Source organism: Doryrhamphus excisus, chromosome 1, assembly GCF_030265055.1.
Source record: "Doryrhamphus excisus isolate RoL2022-K1 chromosome 1, RoL_Dexc_1.0, whole genome shotgun sequence".
Taxonomy (NCBI): Eukaryota; Metazoa; Chordata; class Actinopteri; order Syngnathiformes; family Syngnathidae; genus Doryrhamphus; species Doryrhamphus excisus.
The window spans coordinates 20848974-20874993 of record NC_080466.1 but is presented as its reverse complement, the minus strand read 5'-3'; the positions used below and the strand labels follow the sequence as shown (position 1 = coordinate 20874993).

The 26020-nt window shown below is 40.1% G+C and overlaps 1 protein-coding gene across 5 annotated transcripts in view; it reads right to left on the bottom strand.

Annotated features, from left to right (window-relative positions):
• rhbdl3 (rhomboid, veinlet-like 3 (Drosophila)) overlaps positions 1-26020 on the bottom strand; it is a 45643-nt gene that overhangs the window by 6337 nt on the left and 13286 nt on the right. For 2 of the 5 annotated variants that reach the window (XM_058069422.1, XM_058069423.1), the window contains exons 4-7: positions 13484-13642; positions 6319-6543; positions 3770-3918; positions 1998-2110 (exon numbers count right to left, since the gene is read on the bottom strand). In XM_058069422.1, the coding sequence (XP_057925405.1) occupies positions 1998-2110; positions 3770-3918; positions 6319-6543; positions 13484-13642 (646 nt within the window). Of the gene's footprint in view, positions 1-1997; positions 2111-3769; positions 3919-6318; positions 6544-13483; positions 13643-16267; positions 16327-22499; positions 22585-26020 lie in introns of those variants that run through there. The other 3 variants (XM_058069425.1, XM_058069426.1, XM_058069424.1) reach the window with 3 other exon arrangements.

The following is a 26020-nucleotide window of genomic DNA, read 5'->3' as shown; positions in this document are numbered from 1 at the left end:
CTATTATGTATAGTTGATGTTAATTAAAACCAACATGCCCTCTTTGAGTGTTCCTCTTTTTAAAGCACGTCTCAAACACTGCCCTCAATCTTTGTAATTACTTGAATAACGTTATTATTAACAAAGTTCAACAGTCTCTTATCTTGTCTTCATTATTCCCCAGTGAGGCCTGTTTTTTTTTTCTTCTTCTCAAAAACTTTCTTCTTAGCGAAAACGTCTATGCTGAATGCTAATTTGCCGTTCAATTTTTTTTTAAAGTGCACCGTTTTATTCTCCGTCTATTGTTTATTTCCCAGGACTCAGCTGTCAACATGCAAGTTCATTCATCCTCACAAAAGAGCCAGAGTGTGTGTGCCACACCAAGAGGTTCACTGACCCCTCAATGACTCATTACTTAACCTTTGACCTGACCCCCCTGTATGTGCAGCTGAGCTCCTGAATCTGTTCATCGAGCTCCTTTTGATTATTTTCAGACGGGGCCTTTTTTTATATTTAAAGGTTCACCAATAAAATTAATTATTTTATATAAACCTGAAATAAGCGGCACGGTGGTCTAGGGGTTAGCGCACAGACCTCACAGCTAGGAGACCAGGGTTCAATTCCACCCTCGGCCATCTCTGTGTGGAGTTTGCATGTTCTCCCCGTGCATGCGTGGGTTTTCTCCGGGTACTCCGGTTTCCTCCCACATTCCAAAAACATGCTAGGTTAATTGGCGACTCCAAATTGTCCATTGGTATGAATGTGAGTGTGAATGGTTGTTTGTCTATATGTGCCCTGTGATTGGCTGGCGACCAGTCTAGGGTGTACCCCGCCTTACGAAGACAGCTGGGATAGCTCCAGCACCCCCCGCGACCCTCGTGAGGAAAAGCGGTAGAAAATGAATGAATGAATGAATGAACCTGAAATAAATTCAAGATATAAACTGTCCATATTATATGCAGGATAAACATATTTATGTCAGTTTTAGGAATAACAGTAGTTCGACTATTTAAACAAACACTAAATTCATTATTTGCATATTAATGCCCTTCAGAAAACCCACTCCATTCCATTTTATAACTGCACAATAAATGTATCCGTCATAGTGTGATGTAAACTAGTAATGGGATTCAAATAGTAAATGTCATTAGGGAAATACACTCTCTCTTAAGTCCCAGAGGACCATAAAATTGCCTGTAATGACACATTTATGCTGATGTTCATTCTATCACGTCTGCTCATGCCAAACAGCCCAAGAGGAAGTATCACTTTCAGCCAGACACAATGAACCAAAAACATCACAATCAATATAACCGGTCCTTCCCTCTCCACTGGTGGTCGATATCTAATTAAAATACTGACTTGTGTGTCACTGTGTGTGTATATGTTAGTACGCCTGATTTATGCAGCATTTCCTGTGAGCTTAATTCTGTGGGCCACTTCAGCTGGTATCCACGGGTGTGTGTGTGTGTGTGTGTGTGTGTGTGTGTGTGTGTGTGTGTGTGTGTGTGTGTGGCTGACCCCCGCAATCCCACGACACACACACAGTTGGGGATATACAGGGATTGAGACAATTTTCATGAATATTAATCAAGTTCTCAATGGATCATTTTATATTCTGCAATTTTGTATGCTTCAATAGCTTGCGTCAGTAACACACACAGACATACACACACCAACACACAAATATAGATGTGACTAGTGTTTGGGGTTGTGGTCAAAGTTAAGTCGGAAGGATGTGGAGACTGTAATTTTATTAAAATCCATCATTGTGTGTGTGTGTGTGCCGTTTTCTATATGCCCCAAGGGAAGATGTGGGGGATTTGAATGGGCACAACACAACTTCCTGTACCCCTCCACAACTGGTAGAAATACAGAAACACAAAGCACTCAAAGTACACAATCAAACACGTGTTTGATTCTTTCACACGAAATGGAACCGAACAATGGAATGGAATGGAATAACATAAATTGTATGCAAAGTGTCCATTAATGTGTGCTCTTGTCGCCCCATTCACCTGCCAGCACGCCACACACGTAGATGAGTCCAATCCTCGCGGCTCCGTGCACCATTTCTAGGGGGACTCCAACCAGCAGCTGCATGGCCATGTTTAGGCTCAGGTGTTCAATCCTATTACACACACATAGACAATGAATAACGAGGCGCTAAAATGTGTCACAGTCCTCCCATGTCTTGTTTTCTGTGACAAGGGAAACCGATTGGAAACACTCTTCTGCATTTGTGTGTACAGTATGCTACTGGCCCCGCCTCCACCCACCAAAACAAAGAAACTGTATGGTTCCATAGAACTATTGTTCTATGGAACAAACGCTCCAAGTTGCTAAAAAACAAACCAATTCATAGAGTGAACCGCCGTATGCACATGGCAATATATGCAAACCAGCAAAATCATCATGCTCATTTTCATTTATTGTGTGATTAATTAATTAATTATCGTCCCAGTCCAACTGCCCACAAGATTTGTCACTCCAAACATTTACACTGCATGTACTGTATGTGATCGCTATCGGTATCAGTAATCTCCCATGGATTATGGGGATCGGTATCGACAGCATAAAGCCCTGATTGGAACATCCCTAGTGTATCGTTTTTTTATGTTTAGATGGGGAAAAATATACATCCACTTTGACTTTGAGACCTCTGATCAAATGTTTTGTCTTTTAGGGCTCTAAAATGCTGTTCTTATGTCAGTTAAAAACATTGTGTCAGACCCTAAAGCAGGCGATACACAACATTACCTCACAGATATTCACTGTGTCCTTGCTGCAATGTCCTTCCATCACAACCCTCATTTAGCAACAGAAACAAAACAAAACAAAAAAAACAAACAAACAAACCAAAAGCACAGCAGCTCTTTTCTTCTGTCCCTCATTTGTTTATGCTCTCTGTCTGATGTCTGATTGAGACCTTCATCTCTATTTCATGTTTGTTTACAGCTAAATGACACAGGAAAGCACAGGCAAATATGGCCGACAGGCTGCTTAAAAGCAGTGTGTTGCATCTGTGTTTTCCTCAAACGGAGCAGCCAAAAAAATCATCATGGTGAGAATATGCACACAAATAAGCACACCAACATTTCCATTCAACAGCACCAATAATGTGTTTAGTTTGTGATAAACCCAGCAACTCCACCACACTGGCAAGCTGAGCAATCGTTGAATCGATGATAAGGAGGGCGACAATAGGGTGTATTGATCAGCTGGGGGAGGCAAGCCCAAACATACAAGGACATCTTCAGCCCAGATAACAAACATTTAATATTCATATCACTGGTAAACATATACTGGTTCATATATTTCAGCCCAACATCTTCTTCGTTTTGTTAACTGCACTCAAGTTTAAACATAATACAACTAAATCTATTAATGCCCATGAGATCAGTTTCAATTTGCAAGCACTTTTTTGGTGTAAGTGTCACAAAAAGTGCAAGAAAAGACAGATGAAGACGTAATCCTTTGATACTCAATGAGATTTACTGATGCGTTTGACGTCGTCTGTGACCAGGCAGGCATATTTTTCCCGACATTTTCAGATGAATTCCAGATTGTACAACCTTAGGAACCTTCAAATTTAGAGATTCAGCTGTAATGTTACGTTTTGAATGTCAGGGAGGTTTTAATTTAATAATGTAGCTGAAGTCCGGCATGATTGTGCGAGCACCCTAAGGCTCAGTGCAAAGAAGCAATCAATCTTACCCACTAGAAATAAATGCTTAGGTAAAAAGAAAAAAAAATCACAGAAAAAAATAAGTCACATAATGGAACTCACCCAGTGTGCATGAAAATATAGCTGAAGTACCTCCAGGCCTGGGCCCGGAGCTGGGGGTGGTAAGGTAGAGGGCTCTTAAGGAATGATGGGCTAGACACCTGCAGAACCAGACGGTCGAGATGACATCCATAATATAAGAACACAACTACCTAAGAGAGGAAATAGACAATGAAAAGTGACAATAAAAATCTATAAGAAAAAGAAATAGTAATGAATTTTGAATACAGATTTGACACATACTGCATCTCCATTCAATTCAATGCTTTTTACAGCCGTGAAAACAATGAAGAAACCCAATGACTGTAACTCACATTCACGGTGCCTCCTGTGGATTGTGGTCAAAAGGCTTTAATCAATTAGTTGCACCTGCAAAGAAGTTTTGTTTGTCGTTTTTTTCAACCCCTCTTGCTCAAATTTGACATGTCTACTAAATGTGGGTACCAAATTTTGCGGTGATTTCCCTAAACATCGTAAAGTTACATCAGGTGTTGTGGAGCTGTCAATCCGACAAATGGGGTTCAAACTTTGGAGGTTTTTTTTTTTTTTTTTTTTCCTTCTTTATTTCGAACATCATCTAAAGCACAACAAACCAAACATAAATCAACACAAATAAAAATACCTATGTATATATAAACGTACACATGTTCGAAAGGGAATGGGAAGAAGTCAAGACTTATCTAGTCCCACCCCCCTAAACACCCAAATTCCAACCTCATCCCAACAAAACATATATTATTCCTTGTCTACAAGAATAAAAACCCCACATCCAACCACCCTCACCCAGCTTGAGGCACCCAACTACGTGCCAAGAGCAACCAGTTCATTACTAGTCATTGTATCGTACATAGTCCAGTACAAAAGAAAAGATACCACTACAACTATACAGTCACCAGTCATCACAAGCTAACATGGATATAAAAAACATCAATGTTATGGTATTGTTTCAGTGAGATTAAAAAATAAATGTGAGAGAAAAAACAAAAATATTCTTTAAAATACCTCAAATTAAATAATCACATTTGAGTCTTACTACTTCCCTTTTGTCACTGCTATCCCAACTGCAGTGTTTTCCACTTCTATTTCCTTTATTCTTTTATTTTTGTTTATTATTAATTTATTTAAATGTATTTATCATCCTTCCTCTTTCCCCTCCCTACATAGTGTCATGCATTAAAAAGCCAGGGTGTAGAGTGGGCCTGTTGAGAGTGGACTGCAGCCCCAGTCAGCAAAACCTCACCATCTACTTAACTTGAGTTAATCAGTGGCGTGTTGTCCTATGCTGTGTGTTGCATTAAAAAGACGGGACTGAGTCTGTTGGGATGGATAGACCCCCACCCTTTAATAACGGTTTAATAACAGTTTAATAACAGACTCTACAATCATTAGTCAACACTTGACTGACTGAGACTGTAGGACTGTCAAAATTCCGTTCATGCCGTTGTGCTATGGAACAAATGCGGCGTGGTGCTGAAACCAATGCACAGATTGGAATATGTAGGCCGGCAAAATGATCAGGGCTCGACAATAACGATGTACCGATGGCCTGGGGCAAGTTCGGGCAAGTAAATCCAATCAGTGATATTCCCGTCGGGCAAGTGCACTTTGGCATGCCATACTGCGAACAGTTTTTTTTAAAGCGGTTCTTGTTGGGTGTTGGTAAAACACGGACTGCGTAATTCCGCTGGTAATTTGCAAACCAATCCTTGCAAATCTTGAAATGGACCAATCAGAATCGTTTATTTAGACCGCGGTCCGCAGTCCACAGTCCGCGTTTTACCCACACCCGTTCTTGTTTGCGATCAACCAATCAGCGATCGTTTGACTACGAAAACATCTATCATGGCGTCCCTGCCAACATGGTCTAATTCTTCAACAACTTGTGAAGGAAAACAGCAAAAAGTGATGAACCAGTGCCTCCTAAACAAGTATTTTATTAGCGGCAGCAAATCAAATGATGGCACAGGTGAGTGAATCACATTGCTGTGACAATTTGAAGTGGTCACAATGAAACACCACCCATTAGATCCAACACCAAGTGCTGATTTTGCACAAGCTACAAAATCTAGCGCTTCCATTTCTCTGTGGATTTTTCTCACCTTTGCTTCACAAATTATTCTTTGACCATTGAGCATTTTTTTCTGGATTCAAAACACTTTACTAGTACACAAATGTGTCTATTCAATAATGTTTCATTGTGGTGCACAACTTATAAATATCACTGCTTACTACGACTACCATGTGTAAGGTAGTATGGCATGCCATGTTAACATACATCTACACTATTGATAATCATTTAATCTTTATTTGAGATTCTCATGTGATGCCACAAAAATGAGATGATATCATTATGGCGGTCTTTTTATTTTACATGGGGCAAGTTCGGGCAAGTAGTTCTCACCTTAAGGATTCCCCATGGGCAAGTCATTTTTGTTTTTAATGTAGAGTCCTGATGATGAAGTTCATTTTAATTTATTGTGTGATTAATTCATTAATTAATCATCATCCATGGATAAGTGAAATCGTTGTTTTATAACTATAGGGGATTTTACCTCGACAATGGTGATGGTCAGGATTAGCCAGGGTGGGGGCCAGTAGTTGTAGCTGTCAAAATACCACTTGCGATCGACTTCGCGGGGCAGCGTCTCGTAAGCCACGTGTCGCACCAGCCGCTGAGACAGACCCAAACCGACCTCATCTCGGAGACTGCTGCCTTTGATTTGTCTGCTCCCCTGCAGGATGGCCCTCCGGAAACTGTTAGAGCGCTTGTTGCTCATCTGGAGAAAAGACAGCGTTTGATTTGAATGGAGACATTTCTTTTACATATGACACCGAGATACACTAAATGGGAGAAAATACTGACACACATCTCTCATTTAGTGCCACCAGAATATTCTTCAGTTCTTCATCTTCCCAAATCATTTTGAACAATTCATTCATTCATTCATTTTCTTTCGCGGGGGGTGCTGGAGCCTATCCCAGCTGTCTTCGGGCGAGAGGCGGGGTACACCCTGGACTGGTCGCCAGCCAATCACAGGGCACATATAGACAAACAACCATTCACACTCACATTCATACCTATGGACAATTTGGAGTCACCAATTAACCTAGCATGTTTTTGGAATGTGGGAGGAAACCGGAGTACCCGGAGAAAACCCACGCATGCACAGGGAGAACATGCAAACTCCACACAGAGATGGCCGAGGGTGGGAATTGAACCCTGGTCTCCTAGCTGTGAGGTCTGCGCGCTAACCACTAGACCGCCGTGCAGCCATTTTGAACAATTCTATGCCTCAATTCACAAAACAAGTGAGTGTAGCGTGAACGAAATTGACAAAAGAGCCCTGACCTTAGGTCCACCATAGACCTGCACAGTGTCTTTGATATTAGACAAGTGTCCCGATACTTTTGCCCATACAGTATATTGTAGTAACCTTTAAGTCAATGCAGCGCTAAAGCCTCATCACACAGCTCCCTGAGCACAGCCCACACACACTACAGAATGCCATTCTCATCGCCTAGCAACCAACAAACCCCTCCTCATCCCTGTCTGCCTCAAAGGAGTTCAACTCCAAACAAAAATGCCCTTTTTAATGGGTGGGGCATCTCAAAGTCTTCCAATTGTAGCAGACCCGATTGTTCATCTTGTGCGCTACAGTTGCTGTTGTTTGTCAAATTATTCATTTGGTTAAAATAAAGTTTTGTAACAGACTGCTCATTAGTGTCGGAAAAAAAAGTATTTGCTCCTTTGACATTGAGGCTGCCTTTCAGCATAAACTTTTGGTGTGTGTTAAAGCAGTCTCCATAACAACGTAATGACTACTTCCTCCCTTTCTCCCACAGTCTGCTTCACCTTCCATGATCTCTATCTTATTTCTATTTCATGCCCCCGTAAGTCAATTCTGACTTTCTGTACCCAGTGAGTGGATGTCATATTGAGGCTGTATATTTGTGAGGACAGCATGGACTGGGTTTGACACAACACTTTCATCATATGTACGTACATCTTTATTTTGAGTGCTTATGAAGTTTATATAAATGGTGATTAATAACATTATTAAACCTGAACCTCGCCACCTTGAGCTATGCTTTGCTTCTTTGTTACTTATTGATTATAAAGAGGTACAGATTTGTCACTCGTAAAAAAGATGGATGGATCAGATTTTTTTTTTCCCAGCAAAAAGGCAAATATCGGACATCCCTAATGTATATACACACACACATCACTTCTTATTTCTCATTTCCTGCACAAGGTTTATAGCAGGGGTCGGGAACCTTTTTGGCTAAGAGAGCCATGAAGGCCAGATATTTTAAAATGTGTATCTGTGAGAGCCATATACATTTTTTTAAACATTGAATGCAATAAAATGTGTGCATTTTTATGTAAGACCAACAGTTTTAGATATAATGGGCTCTAATTACGTAGACCAGGCACACTACCCCACGCCAATGGGGTGTGGCCAGCACACTTTCGTGAGCAGCGCAGTGTCCAACAATAAATCAAATACTTGCTGCCATTAATACAACTTCTGCTGCTGCATGGTTTTGCACCAGACTCCGTACATGTATTTCATTCTTTTGGCCATCTTCGTCAGAAGGCTTGGTTCTGCAGCTTTAGCTAGGTGACTATTTGACTAAAGGAGGAAAGTTTACATTTACATGTTGACATCTCAATGACCGAGGTAGACTACCGCATTACCCAGTAATAATCAAGTTTTGGTGTTTGACCTGGAAAATATCATCAGGAAAGATAGATATGGTTGGCCGTATTGCAGTAGAAAATAAATGGACGGATTAAAATGCATAAGAAAGTTGTTTGATTTTGAATATTATTTTTAACAGTGATTTCCGTGATGTTGACTTTAAAATGTTAGCAAAAATACATTTTTATTGTGGTAAGAAACGCTTGAGAGCCAGATACAGTCATCAAAAGAGCCCTACCTGGCTCCCGAGCCATAGGTTCCCTACCTTTGGTTTATAGTGTCATTATTTTACCATGACATTTTTTGAACACCTTCCACTCTTTTCACACAGGATGTGAACTAAATGTCCATCCATCCATCCATTTTTTATTTCGCTTATCGTCACTAGTATTGTGGGTACGCTGGAGCCTATCCCAGCTGTCTTTGTGTAAGACTGGAATGGTCGCCAGCCAATCACAGGGCACATATAGACAAACAACCATTCACACTCACATTCATACCTATGGACGATTTGGAATCGCTAATTAACCTAGCATGAGGAAACCGGAGAATCCAGAGAAAACCCACGCATACACGGGGAGAACATGCAAACCCCACACAGAGATGCCAAAGCGGAAATTCGAACCCAGGTCATTCAGGAATTGTATCATTTTAACCATGTGATGTTGCTTAACTTGTCCGACATAACAATAAATACAATATAACATACCATGCCATAGGGTAACCATACAATATAATAATAACACCCCTAGTGATAGTATTGTGAAAGTTGCGGCCCAAGGAGCTTCTGGCACTACTTAATGAGACCTTTAGTGTCTCGGTAGAGATCACTGTTTAGAGAACTTCAGTCGAGGCCAATTATTTCTGCCTTTCCGTCAGGAGAAGAGAACTCTGGGAAAATGATTACAAGTTACCATGGCCACCTGCAAAGCGTACACCAGAAAGAACGCAAGCACGTCTTTCTATCTCTATGAGAATGTTCTCAGACAAGTACTAACCTCATGAATATTCAACCAAGTCTAATTTTAAAAAAAAAGTCCTGCAGATATGTAAAGACGTGTGAAAATGTGCTCAATAGGATGTTTTCTGGGAGGACACACACATATATACACAGACCTCCTCTGGTGTGCAGCCAATGAACCATAAATAAAGTCAATTCTTCATGTCATGTGAATGCAATTCCTCTCTTTTATTGTACAGGGCACAAAACACATGTGACGTGCGGCCCGTTCAAGCACTGGCGGGAGACTGGGAAAAAGGGAAGAGGAAAGGTTAAGGGGACAAATGACAAATCAAGATAATTTAATAAGAGGGGCGAGTGTGGCAGAACTTAAGACACATGAAAGAGATAGACGACAGATGGAAGTAGAGAAGTCTCATGTATAAACTTTCCATACAAATTAGGAGTCCGGCATGGCAAAGGTCACTGATGTTGGATCTGAGAGCGGCACAGGAGCTCTGTTCTAGCTCATTCCAAAGGGGTTCAAGAATAGTTCAAGAATTCCTTCATGGACCCTGATTTCATGCTGGAAAGCAAAAGAGCCTTTGCCAAACTGCTCCCTCAGACTTGCCTAAAATGTAGTGTGTAGGGGCAAACACAGTACAATGTCCAAACGCTCCAAACACAGAAAACTAAAAACACACAAACACCATAACACAAATGCTTTGGGAAAATGTTGCAAATGCCAAAAACACAGACAAACACCCAAAGTTGCATCGGAGAAATGCTGCAAGTTGCAAAATGAAAGTTTACTAGGCATTCAATCCCAGTAATTTTTCAAAATTTCTTAGGCTATATAGAAATATTATATACCAAAGGAAAGATCAGACTCTCATCTTTCCGTTCTTTAGTAATCAGCAGTAGAGCATAAGTCATTTTTCAGGAAAATATCAGTTCCCAACTAAAAAAAGGAAATGGAAATAAATTGAAATAAATATGTTTTGCCTTTGTCGCAGCTGAACTATCTAAACAACTATACCAACATAAACAACAAAAAACGAGGTTGTTTTACATCAAAATTATTTTGATTAATTATTTATAATAAGTTTATTTACAGATATTACACCATTAACTATTTTCACATTTGGAATCGAACCATGTATGTGTGTGAGTGTGCATGTGTTAAAATGTCCGTACAATGCGTAACCTTGTGCACATTACACTCCTCCATGCTTTCTGTCATGTGTGATTCCTCCATTGAAATGACCCTGCCGACCTCTTTATTTATTATTATGGCTTAAAAGTGCTCTGAACTTGTAGTGCCTTAGTGCAGAGTTGCATCATTACCTCTTTTTTACAACATAAAAAAAACCAAACGCATTTATTAAAAACAGAAAAATATACAAACTTTTTCAGTGCTTTGGTTCCGATTTTCTACAATAAAAGCTCTGATAAAACATTCCACTGTTCTCAAATATCTTAATTTTTATTTTTCTGCACAAAATAAAATGAAAAATAAATAAACAAATCAAGAATAAAGAAAATCAATCAATCAGTAATAAATAGTATATATATATAATAATAATAATAAAACGGCAAATAATAAAAACTTAAGAAACCACATATAATTGGTGGGTAGACAAATTATTTTTTTCAGATTAAAATGAACAAAGTATTATTAGAGCCCTGTAGACATGACAAAACACGACTATACGTAGTCACATTTATACTTTTTTTATTTACAACACATTGCGCAACTGCAGAGTCTTGAGACACATGCTAACTCGCAAACTAGAGAGCTAGCGACCTAAACGGTAGCCTTCAAGTTATTTCCTTTAAACTTAAATAGCCAAAAACTTACCACTTCCACATGGATAGGGAGGATAACTATTAACAGTTATTTAACTTTTAACATGAACATTAATCAAACGTAATAATTTTTTCTGGGTACATGATACCATACAGCATCCATATCAAACTTGCGCGGGCCGCACTAACATTAAACTTTCATATCAAGGCGGGGGCCTCAAACTAGTGTCCTGTGGGCCACATTTGGCCCGCGGGCCGCGTGTTTGAGACCCCTGGTATAAATACTTTGTTGGGAGTGGGCGTTCAGGACATGAGGAGGATGCCCAGAAAAAAGTTGACAAGGTACATTACATGTAGATATTTTATGCCTTTGTTAATCATTGATCACTTAAGTAGCTAATGTTAGAGTAGTGTACATACGTCTGGCTCAATTGGTAGCCTCGGCCTTGTAGGCCACCATACACATGTCTTGATAAGCTGGAGAAGAAAGATTCAGGTGTAACCTAACACAGTTGCAGAAATCTACTCAAGATGTTATGCGGTATGGAGATACAAATAAGGCAACCATTCAGAGTGACATTCTACAGAAAGAGAGTCAAGCACCGAAGCAAAGGATGAGAGAACGAGGTGAAGGTAAAAGAGCGATGTAAAAAAGAGGTGGAGGGATGGGGGAAGGAGTGAGCATTGGCTTGAACACTGCATCGTCACGCAGTAGCTGTCAGTTAAAACGATAAAAAGCGAGTGCTGTGCAATGAGAAGACAGCAGAACAAATAAAGCCTGTCTGTTTCCCACATGGCAACTTGAAGACGTCGACTTTGGTTCCTGGAGAGAACTAAAAACAGAGCCAGAGAACATCCAATCAGCCTGTTGATGCACAAATGTGAAATGTGATGCACAAATTCCAATACACACATCACCCGTGAGCTAATGTTGTAGATTTCTTATGGTATGCAAACACTGAAGCCAGTGTTTTTGACAAATCTTTTTGAAACGTTTTTTTTAGGACAAAAACCTACGTTTGCAGGTGGGCAAGACACCAAAACTATGTGGAGATGCTCAATATTGGCTTTTTACTGATAGCTGATATACTGTCCAGCACTTCATTACCACTAAGAACATTACTTCATGCTATTATCTGCTGAATGAATGCAGATAAGGCGGCACGGCGTATAGTGGTTAGCGCGCAGACCTCACAGCTAGGAGACCAGGGTTCAATTCCACCCTCGGGCATCTCTGTGTGGAGTTTGCATGTTCTCCCCGTGCATGCGTGGGTTTTCTCCGGGTACTCCGGTTTCCTCCCACATTCCAAAAACATGCTAGGTTAATTGGCCACTCCAAATTGTCCATAGGTATGAATGTGAGTGTGAATGGTTGTTTGTCTATATGTGCCCAAAGACAGCTGGGATAGGCTCCAGCACCCCCTGCGACCCTCGTGAGGAAAGAGCGGTAGAAAATGAATGAATGAATGAATGCAGATAGTACATATGATATTCTTACCTTTCAATCGTATTAACATTTTAGATTGAAACTTATCTATTTGTTTGGACAAATATGATGATCACAGAAAATAGCTCATAAAAGTTAATATGAAGAAAACCATAGAAATGGCTCTTAAATGAGCTCTTATGAGCTTTTGTTGTCATTATTATATTTGTCCAAACAATTGTATTTTCAGTTGTACCAGGCATTAAAACCAAGAAGAGTCGTCTAATCATTGTTTCTATGCAAAATAGAATTCTATGCAAAATATTACTGTATATATTACTGAGTACTGTAAGCAGTAAGCAGTAAGCTGAAGATGCCTGAATTGGAAAGCATGCAAAAGGCAGCAGTTTGAAGGTCAAACTGAAACTGGGTTCGGGTGAGCATTAAGAGGGGAAATTTATCATCCGTCAGGGAGCATTTTCCTATTAATAATGGTAGTTGTAACTCAAACTGCAAATATGCTCTCTGCAAATATGCATGTGAGTAGGGATGTCCCAATCCGATATTGATGTCAGGTATCAAGACAGCAGCAAAAAAAATGTGTATTATATTAGCCTGCATCTCAAATTTCCAATATTGACACTCGGATACAAGATGTCGACTCCAGACGTCTATCAAGCGGTGACCGCACAGAGCTCATGCGATCACAACAACAGTGCTGGCTAATATGCTAACAAAGTAGTGATGTCGGGCGTGTGGCAGTAAAAAGACACTGCAGCTGAGTGCACAACTTGTGATGCACAAGTTTCCCCGTGGTGTCCTATCTGGTAGTGTCTTACCAGGTTGACAAAATCCTGGTAGCAGATCTTTCCATCCGAGTTACCATCTGCCAGGGCCAAGAGAACTTCAAGTTTGTGGGGGTCGAGCTCTGAGCCATGGGTTGCCAAAAGATCCCTGAACCGCTCTGTACTGATGAAGCCCGAATTCTCTGGGTCATACTGTAGAGGAAAATAAAAAGATTTTGGATTAACAGGATATGGTATATAATCTATTTCCTGAAATGACACAGAGGTGTAAATTGAATAGTTTTCCAAAAAGAATGTAATTACTACAAAGCAGCTCTAAGCATGATTTTCAGTCAGAGGTCCTTTTCATGCATACACAGAAGTAAATTAGAAGTCATTCAAACATGGCTGTAAAAAAAATAAAAACGATATAGTCTTTATATGGCAAGTGCCAGAACCAGGAGCCCTCTCAAGTTGTGTTAATTTAGCATCAGTGCTAACATCACCGTTGAGTGATGTTTGAGTTTAAGTGATGCAGTGTAACCACAGAGAGAATGAGTCAGCAGGACAGCAGGCAGCAAAAATACAGGTTGGCTCGCAGCCATGTTGTATTCCCTGTGGAGAAACTGAAATAATGAACTTCAATGTAGCATCTGACATGTTGCCAATATTGTTTTGTAAGTGGTGTACCCTCACACATGCACACACACACACACACACACACACACACAACCAGTTTGTGTTGCCATTGAACTCAAGTGGTGGTGCAGCAGACAAACAAAGATATTTCTGATACCTGTGAAGCTAAAATTAACTGCAAAATGGACTGATTAACAAAAAAGACTGAAAGTCTTGGTTGATAGAAAAACTGTTAAATGTAGTTTTTACCTTTACTGTATTGCAGCCCTGTAGTTTATTCGATGCTTACGCCACATTGTGCAACATGTGCTCATTCTTACAACATCTGGGAAGACTTTAGATTAGATTAGATTAGATTAGATTAGATTCAACTTTATTGTTATTGCTCATGTCACTGGTACAGGGCAACAAAATGCAGTTAGCATCCAACCAGAAGTGCAATTTTATAAGTACATTAGTAGTAAGTATGGACAGATCTATGTAAATAAAACTATACAGGCTATGACTATGATACAGTGAGGATATGTACAGGGATATAAATGACTATAATATGGCTATTGTAGATTATACAGATTATAAACAGTATGGGTATGACAATATATAATAACAGTAATATATACAGTATTGCAATGGAGTGACTAGGGTATGGAAATGACTATAATATGGCTATTGTAGATTATACAGATGATAAACAGTATGGATATGACAATATATAATAGCAGTAATATGTACAGTATTGCAGTGAAGTGACTAGAGTAGAGTATGGTTATTGCAGATTATATAATTTATAAACAGTATGATCAATGAATCAACAGATAGTATATGTATTACAAAACAATCTTGATTCTTAATGATGGTCACGAAAAGAAGTGCAGCTAATATTGAGTATATAGTGTATTTCTTCTGCCGCCGTCCTCTGTCGTTATGCCAATTTCTCTAATGAAATCTTGCTAGGTATTTTTGTCACACTCACATAATATTGTCCACTTGAGCCTCTCTTGAGACACCTCGCAGCAAAAGCATAAGTAAAAAAAGGACCAACAAAAAGGACCAACCGTCTCAAACTGCAGTAGATCAGCCAGTGTCTGCTGCAGACATTTTCCCATGATGAAGTAAAGTAAAACTATCCAAGCAGTGTCATGAGCAAGGCATTGTTTTTGTTTTTGCATGTGTGCATCCCCATTGTTTATCCCAGACTGTGCAGGGTCATTTCCAACCAGGGCGAAAGGATTACAGCGCAATCTAAGACCCTCATCACACACCTCCCCCATTTCTTTCCGATACATGCATACATATTAACACACTCATATCCCCTTCTCCCAAACATTGTTTTCTCAACCGTGTAAGTTGCTAAATAAATGTAAAATCAAGACATGATTAAAGATGGCTGTTATGCACTCTAATGTCATTCATCAATAAGTGATATTCTTTCACGCATGCACATCCTTGGGTACAGTTTGTGACATGAGAGCTGAGTGAGTTCTGTCAAAAGTCAACAGGCTTCAGGGGTAGAGCAGCTGTACACTCAACAATGACAGCAATTTCATGCAAGGTTTAACTGATTTCTCCACTCTAATCCGGGATCACTTTCTACCATACCCTCTCCTCAAAGAGCATGATGTGTTTGATACACGTTCACATGCAAAATACACATTCTGGAATGGTTTTTATGTGTAAAGAAGTGGGAGGTCACTCTTCTTCTTTCTCTTTCGACTTTTCCCTTCAGGGGTCACCACAGCAAATCAATCTCTTCCATCCAACCCTGTCTTCCTGACAACTGTCTCTCTCACACAAACTACCCTCATGTCCTCCTTCACTACGTCCATAAACCTCCTTTTGGTCTTCCTCTATGCCTCCTACCTGGCAGCTCTAAACACAGCATCCTTCTACCAGTACGTATATTCACTATCTCTCCTCTGGACATGTCCCAACCATCTCAGTCTGGCCTCTATGAATTTATCTCCAAGGCCTCTAACATGTAATGTCCCTCTGATGTACTCGTTCCTGAATCCATCCTGGTCACTCCCAATGAGAACCTCAGCATCCTCATCTCTGGTACTTCCAGTTTTGTTTCCTGTCTCTAGACCAAACAACATGGCTGATCTCACAACAGTCTTGTATACATTTCCATACATTGAAATGGAGGAGGTATTTGACAGAAAGAGGGCCAGAGGCAAGGATGGAAAGTTAGGTGCTTACCTGCAATGGTGGGAGGGTGCAGAGGGTTTTTGCAGAACAGTCCCTGTACAGAGCCTACACTGTACTCGGCATCACAGACAAGAGGAGGAGAAGAGCCATTAAGAACGGCAAGGAAGCTGCAGAGAAAGCCTCCAGGTGGCTGCGGATCAAGAGAGGGGATCAGTGGGAAGCTGAAAGGGTACAAGCTGTGGCTTGATCCACCTCAGCTGTGACGCCTGGGTGAGGGTGTATATGTTCAAAGACGCAAAACACCCGAAGATCCCGGGTTACATCACTGATACTGTTCCTCACAACCAGTAAATCAGGGCTCGACAATAACGATGTACCGATGGCCCGGGGTAAGTTAAAACAAAATTCGGGCAAGTAAATCCAATCAGTGATATTCCCGTCGGGCAAGTTCACTTTGGCATGCCATACTGCCAAGAGTTTTTTTAAGCGGTTCTTGGGTTTTGGTAAAACACGGACTGCGTAATTCCGGTGATAATTTGCAAACCAATCCTTGCAAATCTTGAAATGGACCAATCAGAATTGTTTATTTAGACCGCAGTCCGCAGTCCGCATTTTACCCCACACCCGTTCTTGTTCGCGATCACCCAATCAGCGATCGTTTGACTATCATGGCGTCCCTGCCAACATCGTCTAATTCTTCAACAACTCATTTATGACTCATGTCATTTATTATTTAATAAGCACAATGTTTATTCAATCATGAATGTACTTTTATTTATGAAGGCAAAGTCCCTAGAAGTCTCTTGACAATCCAGATTTCCATGCGACGTCATGATCTATGTAGGAAAACAACCACAAGAAATGATAATCATTTCATCTTTATTTGAGATTCTCATGTGATGCCACAAAAATGAGATGATATCATTATGGCGGTCTTTTCATTTTACATGGGGCAAGTTCGGGCAAGTAGTTCTCACCTTAAGGATTCCCCGTGGGCAAGTAATCTTTGTTTTTAATGTAGAATGTATAAATCTGGCTTATGTATCTAAAGTTGTGTATTGAGATTGCATTATGAGAAGAGATGGGTCATTATTGACAATAACGATTGAATCAGCAAAAAAGTGCCAACTCGAACACACTATGCAAGGCAGTGCAGGGCTCGACATCGGTGTACCGATGGCCCGGGGCAAGTTAAAACAAAATTCGGGCAAGTAAATCCAATCAGCGATATTCCCGTCGGGCAAGTGCACTTTGGCATGCCATACTGCCAAGAGTTTTTCTTGTTGGGTGTTGGTAAAACACGGACTGTGTAATTCCGGTGGTAATTTGCAAAGCAATCCTTGCAAATCTTGAAATGGACCAATCAGAATCGTTTATTTAGACCACGGTCCGTAATCCACAGTCCGCGTTTTACCCACAGCCGTTCTTGTTCGCGATCAACCAATCAGCGATCGTTTGACTACGAAAACATCCGTCATGGCGGCGCTGCCAACATCGTCTAATTCTGAAGGAAACAGCAAAAAGTGATGAACCAGTGCCTCCTAAACAAGTATTTTATTAGCGGCAGCAAATCAAATGATGGCACAGGTGAGTGAATCACATTGCTGTGACAATTTGAAGTGGTCACAATGAAACACCACCCATTAGATCCAACACCAGGTGCTGATTTTGCACAAGCTACAAAATCTAGCGCTTCCATTTCTGTGTATTTTTCTCACCTTTGCTTCACAAATTATTGTTTGACCATTGAGCTTTTTTTTCTGGATTAAAAACACTTTACTAGTACACAAATGTGCCTAATCAATAATGTTTCATTGTGGTGCACAACTTATAAATATCACTGCTTACTACGACTATGATGTGTAAGGTATTATGGTAGTACTCTCATTTTATTTGAGATTCTCATGTGATGCCACAAAAAATGAGATGATATCATTATGGCGGTCTTTTCATTTTACATGGGGCAAGTTCGGGCAAGTCGTTCTCACCTTAAGGATTCCCCATGGGCAAGTCATTTCTGTTTTTAACGTAGAGCCCTGCAGTGATAGGCATGGATCAATGTCAATCTTTCCTCATTCTACTTTATTGGGTACAAATACTGTGCAAAGAATTATTAGAATTTGCTTGCATGACATGACAGAACAGACAGATAGGTAAAGCATAAAAATAATCAGCAGTTGCCACTGGCATAGCGAATGATTTCAAATGCCACATGTTTTAATAGTAACCTCCCTGCAGGACTGATGCAGAATGGCAGGCATGACTGCGGTTAATCACCGTGGCAACTGGCGTGACAAGATCCACAGTGTGCATGGGCTGCCAGGAGGAAAGATATGCAAAAAATAAACATTGTCTTTGCAAGTAGTTATTAGATACTTGATCAGTATGCCATCACAGCAAATCATAGCAATCCCCAGATATTACGCAGTATAGGGATGTCATCAGCGCAATGTCATCAGACATGTATAATTGCTTTCATATGATGGTGGTATCATCATAATGTTCCTCACGCTCCTTTGCCCTTGGCCTCTGAGGTAATGAAGCAATTAGCAGCTCTAATAAAAAATACACTCTTGTTAGAGCAGGAGAAGCTTGCTGGTTTTCCTGCTAATTTACACTGTAGCACCAATTGAGAGCAGATGAGACCAGAAAGGAAACACAATGGAAACACATTTGCCTTCTCATGTTAATCAGGTCCTTCAGACCATGCCCTTAACAATGTGGTCGGGTGGGGTGGAGGTCTGTGTGATACTTGTAGATTCTATTTCTGTCTCACACACACACACACACACACACACACATGCTCACACTCTTTTGTCACCTTATCTGTCACAGCTGAGAGAGTACATTATCAGTGCTGTTGGCTGCCGTAAGCCCAGGGACACTCTGTGGGTCTGTGGGCTTATCGTCCGGCCCGCGAGCAGACTTGGCCTCATTTAGCAGACTAGTTCAAGTTGAATGGAGCCGACAGCTTGTCAGTGGGCAGTGGATCTGAATGAGAGGTGGGGGGGGGGGGGGCACTGATGGAGACGGGGGGTACAGTCACCCTCTCTGAGAACATCTCCTTCAAGCGTGAGAAGCACTGTTTCTTAATATACAATACCAGCATGGTCATAACCGTCTCTATAAACTCATTCATTCATTCATTCATTCATTTTCTACCGCTTTTCCTCACGAGGGTCGCGGGGGTGCTGGAGCCTATCCCAGCTGTCTTCGGGCGAGAGGCGGGGTACACCCTGGACTGGTGGCCAGCCAATCACAAGGGCTATGCTTTGCTCTTTGTTACTTATTGATTATAAAGAGGTACAGATTTGTCACTTGTAAAAAAGATGGATGGATCTGATTTTTTTTCCCAGGAAAAAGGCAAATATCGGACATCCCTAATGTATATATACACACACATCACTTCTTATTTCTCATTTCCTGCACAAGGTTTATACAGTAAACCTCGGATATATCGGATTCAATTGTTCCCACTGGTTTTGTCCAATATCAGCGAAATCCGTTATATGCGTATACCGGAAAATGTCCGTTTTACCGGATATAAATCCGATATATGCGTAAATCGGATTTTATCCGTTATAAAAAGGCACTTCCTTGACTATGTTTCCAATGTACCTGGACGCGCAGGCAACGCTGCAAACGCTGCAAATGACGTCGTATAGCGGCCTGTCACGATTCGGCGAATCGGAGCGCCACGATGCGGCCATCCGATATATGCAAGGGAAATTTAATGGAAATGCATTGGAACGGGACTGGAGATTTTGTCCGAAATAGGCGAAATCCGTTATAAAAAATCCGATATATGCAATGAATTTTTATTGGAAATGCATTACAGAAAAATTGGTTCTTTTTTATCTGGCCGTTGTGAGCGAATTTCCGATATATCCGAGTCCGATATATCCGAGGTTTACTGTAGTGTCATTATTTTACCATGACATTTTTTGAACACCTTCCACTCTTTTCACACAGGATGTGAACTAAATGTCCATCCATCCATCCATCCATTTTCTATGTCGCTTATCGTCACTAGTGTTGTGGGTACACTGGAGCCTATCCCAGCTGTCTTTGTGTAAGACTGGACTGGTGGCCAGCCAATCACAGGGCACATATAGACAAACAACCATTCACACTCACATTCATACCTATGGACAATTTGGAGTCACCAATTAACCTAGCATGTTTTTGGAATGTGGGAGGAAACCGGAGTACCCGGAGAAAACCCGGGGAGGACATGCAAACTCCACACAGAGATGGCCGAGGGTGGAATTGAACCCTGGTCTCCTAGCTGTGAGGTCTGCGCGCTAACCACTCAACCGCCGTGCCACCCCTCTATAAACTCATACTGCATAATTTGCGTGCATTTTGCTGGTTTCAGTCAAATTGACCTCTATCACAGTGTAGTCCAGACTCAAGAGCTCCTGGCACCAAGCTGGCACTGCTGCTGGCTTTGTAGCTCGCCAGCCAGTGGCTTGTTTAATTGTTCTCCAACAGAGAAATGATTCAGAGTAATCCAGACAAAAGAAGTATTGTTTCGGTGCGAAGGTCAAGATGCAGGAATGCAGCAAAGAGTGGAATTATTATTCTAATCGTATGCTACAAATGAAATCTCAGATAAGAACGCAGGACGCAGGGATGTGACAAGCTGCCATGACTTCACATCATTAATTACCCAGACATCACCTTTTACATCAAAGAGAACTCCTCAAGAAAAGGTCAAGTCTTTGGACTCACAAGGAGTCCACCTTCCCATTCATGTCACGGTCCTCCCACGTCACCTCAGCCTGGTCAACGCTCTTACCACGCACATCACATGACTCACGCCTCCAACTGACTTCTAATAGCCTCCAAATGTCACAGCTGTATGGGTTACCGCAGATATTAAACACAACATGTGGCAGCAGAGGAATATTCCATTCAGAATCCTGTTATTATGAACAGATTCCAAATATGAATATATTCTTCTTACTACACAATTTCATACTGATTCACGCCTACTTACGTCCAGACATCTGACACCTACACTTACTCACTCTTACAGCAGTGAGTGACCATGACGCATACACCTTCAAAATAAGGCTTATGAAACGTAATACAGTAAACCTCGGATATATCGGACTCGCATATATCGGAAATTCGCTCACAACGGACAGATAAAAAAGAACCGATTTTTCTGTAATGCATTTCCAATAAAAATTCATTGCATATATCGGATTTTTTATAACGGATTTCGCCTATTTCGGACAAAATCTCCAGTCCCGTTCCAATGCATGTCCATTAAATTTCCCTCGCATATATCGGATGGCCGCATCGTGGCGCTCCGATTCGCCGAATCGTGACAGGCCGCTATACGACGTCATTTGCAGCGTTTGCAGCGTTGCCTGCGCGTCCAGGTACATTGGAAACATAGTCAAGGAAGTGCCTTTTTATAACGGATAAAATCCGATTTACGCATATACCGGATATAAATCCGATATATGCGTAAAACGGACATTTTCCAGTATACGCATATAACGGATTTCGCTTATATCGGACAAAACCAGTGGGAACAATTGAATCCGATATATCCAAGGTTTACTGTAGAATAAGCATGTATCAGTCTCACAGTGCCGCACAGTGGTTGAGTGGTTAGCATGTGTGCCACATAGTCAGGAGATGAGGAAAACCTGGCTTCGAATCTCCGCTTGGGCATTTCTCGCTCTGCGTGGGTTTTCTCCGGGTACTCCCGTTTTTCCCACGTTCCAAAAACATGAACGTTTGAGTAGGACTCCTGCGATTGGCTGGCGACCCGTCCAGGTTGTACCCCGCTGGGATAGGCTCCAGCATATCCCTGCAACCTTAGTGAGGATCAGCGATTTAGGAAATTCACAAATGGATGGATAGTCGAGTGAGGACAGCTGTCCTCATCCTCCTTCTGGACCACTAAAGTCGTATTCTTCACTACTCAGTATCGAATTGGAAAAGAAATCAGTGGTATCGCACATCACTAATGATGAAGGGGCGCTTACGTATACACTGGAAATTCCAGCCAAGTCAAAATGACAAATTTATTAAGACACACCTCTCAATCAAATAATAAGTAATCAATCAGATACTGCATCTTACCAAGACATTTGGACTGTTGAATGCAACTTTCAACAGGGGACAGCCCTTTTCTGTATGTATGCAAATTATACAAAGTCTGGATTTCAGACAGGGTTCAAACACACTGAATTCTGGCACTCTTACAATAAATTATCTGCTTATCGACTATATTAATTTGTTATTTGTGTGTTATACTTACTGTGCTGTGCTGTTGATAACAATAATCAGTGTCACGATCCGGCTTGTGAGCTTTGTGGTTCGACCCCAGGATGCAGAGATTAGGAACCAAATGAACCTGATCGTGACAAATCAGTGCACCATTACACACTTAAAAATGCTGGGTTGTTTTTTTGACCCAACCGCTGGGTTGAGCCTGTTGGGTCATTTAATTGGGTCATTTTTATTGAACTGGGTATTCAAGTTAGTTAAGTTAAGTTATTTGCTGCTGGGTTGGGATTTCCATTATGTTAAAATTAAAATTAAAATTAAAATTAAAATTAAAATTAAAATTAAAATTAAAATTAAAATTAAAATTAAAATTAAAATTAAAATTAAAATTAAAATTAAAATTAAAATTAAAATTAAAATTAAAATTAAAATTAAAATTAAAATTAAAATTAATTTATTACATTTATTAAATAAAAATAAAAATAAAAATAAAAATAAAAATAAAAATAAAAATAAAAATAAAAATAAAAATAAAAATAAAAATAAAAATAAAAATAAAAATAAAAATAAAAATAAAAATAAAAATAAAAATAAAAATAAAAATAAAAATAAAAATTATATATATACATATATATATATGGTATATTGGCAACCCAACTTGCTGGGTTGAAATAACACAGCAGTGTAGTAAATATGAACCCAGCGTTGGGTCATATGAACAACCCAATTGTTGGGTTAAAATAACCCAACGCGAGGTTGGTCCAATATTTAACCAGCGCTGGGTTGGGATTTCCATTATGTAAAAATAAAAATAAAAATGAAAATAAAAATAAAAATAAAAATAAAAATAAAAATAAAAATAAAAATAAAAATAAAAATAAAAATAAAAATAAAAATAAAAATGAAAATGAAAATGAAAATGAAAATGAAAATGAAAATGAAAATGAAAATGAAAATGAAAATAAAAATAAAAATAAAAATAAAAATAAAAATAAAAATAAAAATAAAAATAAAAATAAAAATAAAAATAAAAATAAAAATAAAAATAAAAATAAAAATAAAAAAATAATTTATTAAATTTATTAAATTCATTTAATAAAAATAAAAATAAAAATAAAAATAAAAATAAAAATAAAAATAAAAATAAAAATAAAAATAAAAATAAAAATAAAAATAAAAATAAAAATAAAAATAAAAATAAAAATAAAAATAAAAATAAAAATAAAAAAATATACATATGTATGGTATATTGGAAACCCAACTTGCTGGGTTGAAATAACACAGCAGTGTAGTAAATATGAACCCAGCGTTGGGTCATATGAACAACCCAATTATTGGGTTAAGATAACCAACCCAATAACCCAACGCGAGGTTAGTCCAATATTTAACCAGCATTGGGTTGGGAAACAACCCATATTGGGTTATTTTTAACCCAGAATTTTTAAGAGTGTACTAAGCACCGTGCTGTGCATTATGCTTGTTAATTAATGACCATGTGCTCAAAGACAGGTAGGTTTTCTTTTACATTTTCTCATGTACTCCAAACCATAATTAAAGTTTTTTTTTTAAATTGTGTTCTTATAATTTATATCAGATATCAAATTTCAATAGTAACAGCCTCTCACCAATTATCGCCTGCTTCCAATTAACACCCCGTCTTTGCGAGTTATGCAAATCAACACTCTGGTGACATTCGAGCTAATTCCAGCATTTATGGAATTAGAATTACAAAAATTAAAATTAGAAGTCTGATTGACAGCATCTCACCTGAAAATTACACATGCAGCAGTTTATGGGCGCCAAAGCAAAATGCTTATGAATATTCAAATAGTAATGATAATGTAATCACTATAACTAAGACATATTGAAGACGTTATCATCTCTCTCAGGGTTTAATCAGTCAAGCAGGTCACCTGTCTTTGACAGAGCTCATACTCACATACACGCCCACATGCCCATCTGAGACCATCACGGATGTGCACCATTTCCTCACCAATTTGTCCGTATCCAAGCAACCACCATGCCCTACACAGGCATACGTGCACACATACTCGTATATAAGGGATTTAAGGATGTGTGGATGGATGATACTGAGGTTTTATATTAAATTCCCAACCTCTTAGGACTCCAGAATTTTCACAAGTGTTGAAAAATTCGGCTTGAAGCTAAAGTTATGCACAGCCAGACATTATGAGTACTTCTATGCTCTTAAAACTGAATGAAAAAGTCCTCCTTTTATGCCGAAGGTGTGAATTTGCATCCTTTTCACCGTGAGCCAGATGACTTGATGGTGAATAACAAGTCAGAGGACGGCAATCAATGATGAATAAAACATTCTCAGGCCGCACACTGCTCTCGTTTGCGGTGAACAACAGAAACATCCATCGTCTTCACAAGGAACCGAGGACTCTGGGGGCCTCCCTTCGGTTGTGACATACATCATGCCTAGCAGTGCCAAATAACGGCATAAACGCCATAATTTACACTACAATTTTTACACGTTGTTAAAAAACAATGTTTGTGTGACAGAGGGCAAAACAGATGGTTGCAAGGATGAAGGAGGAAGTGAGAAAGTAAGGAGTGGAGCCCCTTGGGTGCCTCCAGAAGCAAAGGGTGTCGCAGCCAAGTGAGTTGAGCGCCTCTCAGCAGGCTCTTCAGCATGTGTTCATATAAACACTTAACCTCCTGCTGCTGCTTGCAAAAGCGTTCACACTGGTGAATGAGGCATGTATGCGCATGTGACAAAACGCACACATAAACACTCCGCTCTAAGATGCAAACCCCCCCCCCACCCGAGAGGCAAACTTTAGTAAAAGTCACTCTCAGCGAGACACAAACAGATGCTAATACCCATGTCAAAGGCATGCACGCACAAATAAAGCATTGATGAAGTGGCCGTGTCACTCAGGCAAAGATCACACTCGGGTCAGTCTGGAGACACACACAGATGGTGTGACCTTTCCCCCAAAACCTCCCATTTACAGCGAGGTGAGAACACTTCATTAGCGTCAGGAGAAAAGCTTCCAACAAACATCCCTTCACTCTGGCTCGCATTGAGCAGAAGAAAAAAGGGTGACAAAAAGGAGGAGAAACATTTGGTTAACGAGCATTCCCCTGGCTGTCTTCCTCATCTATTCAACCGCTTCATCTGCTCCAGGCTTGCCCTCAGGTCAACACCCACCCTCCCAGCACAGTCAAAACCTAGCATCAATGACGGCAGCAGTTCCATTCAGCGTAGATTTATGATTTCTAATAGCCTGCAAATGGACCCGCGACTGGAGGAGCCTGCCCCCCCCCCCCCCTTCTAGTGCTGCTAGTGTAGTTGCCAGTCACATTTTCAAGGTTGCCATCTGGTCCGGGTGGGACCCTTGAAACTGCCTTGTCAATCCTCACTAAGAAGCCCCCCCCCCATGCCTGGAGTTAGAAAGGGTGACCACTGACTATTCTATTGCTGAGTTGTTTCTGGAAAATGTTGCCTGAAGGCGCTTTTGATTGGCCACCATCGAGCAGTCTGGCAGGTAGTCCAGTGATCCTATGTCCGTATTCGGGCCT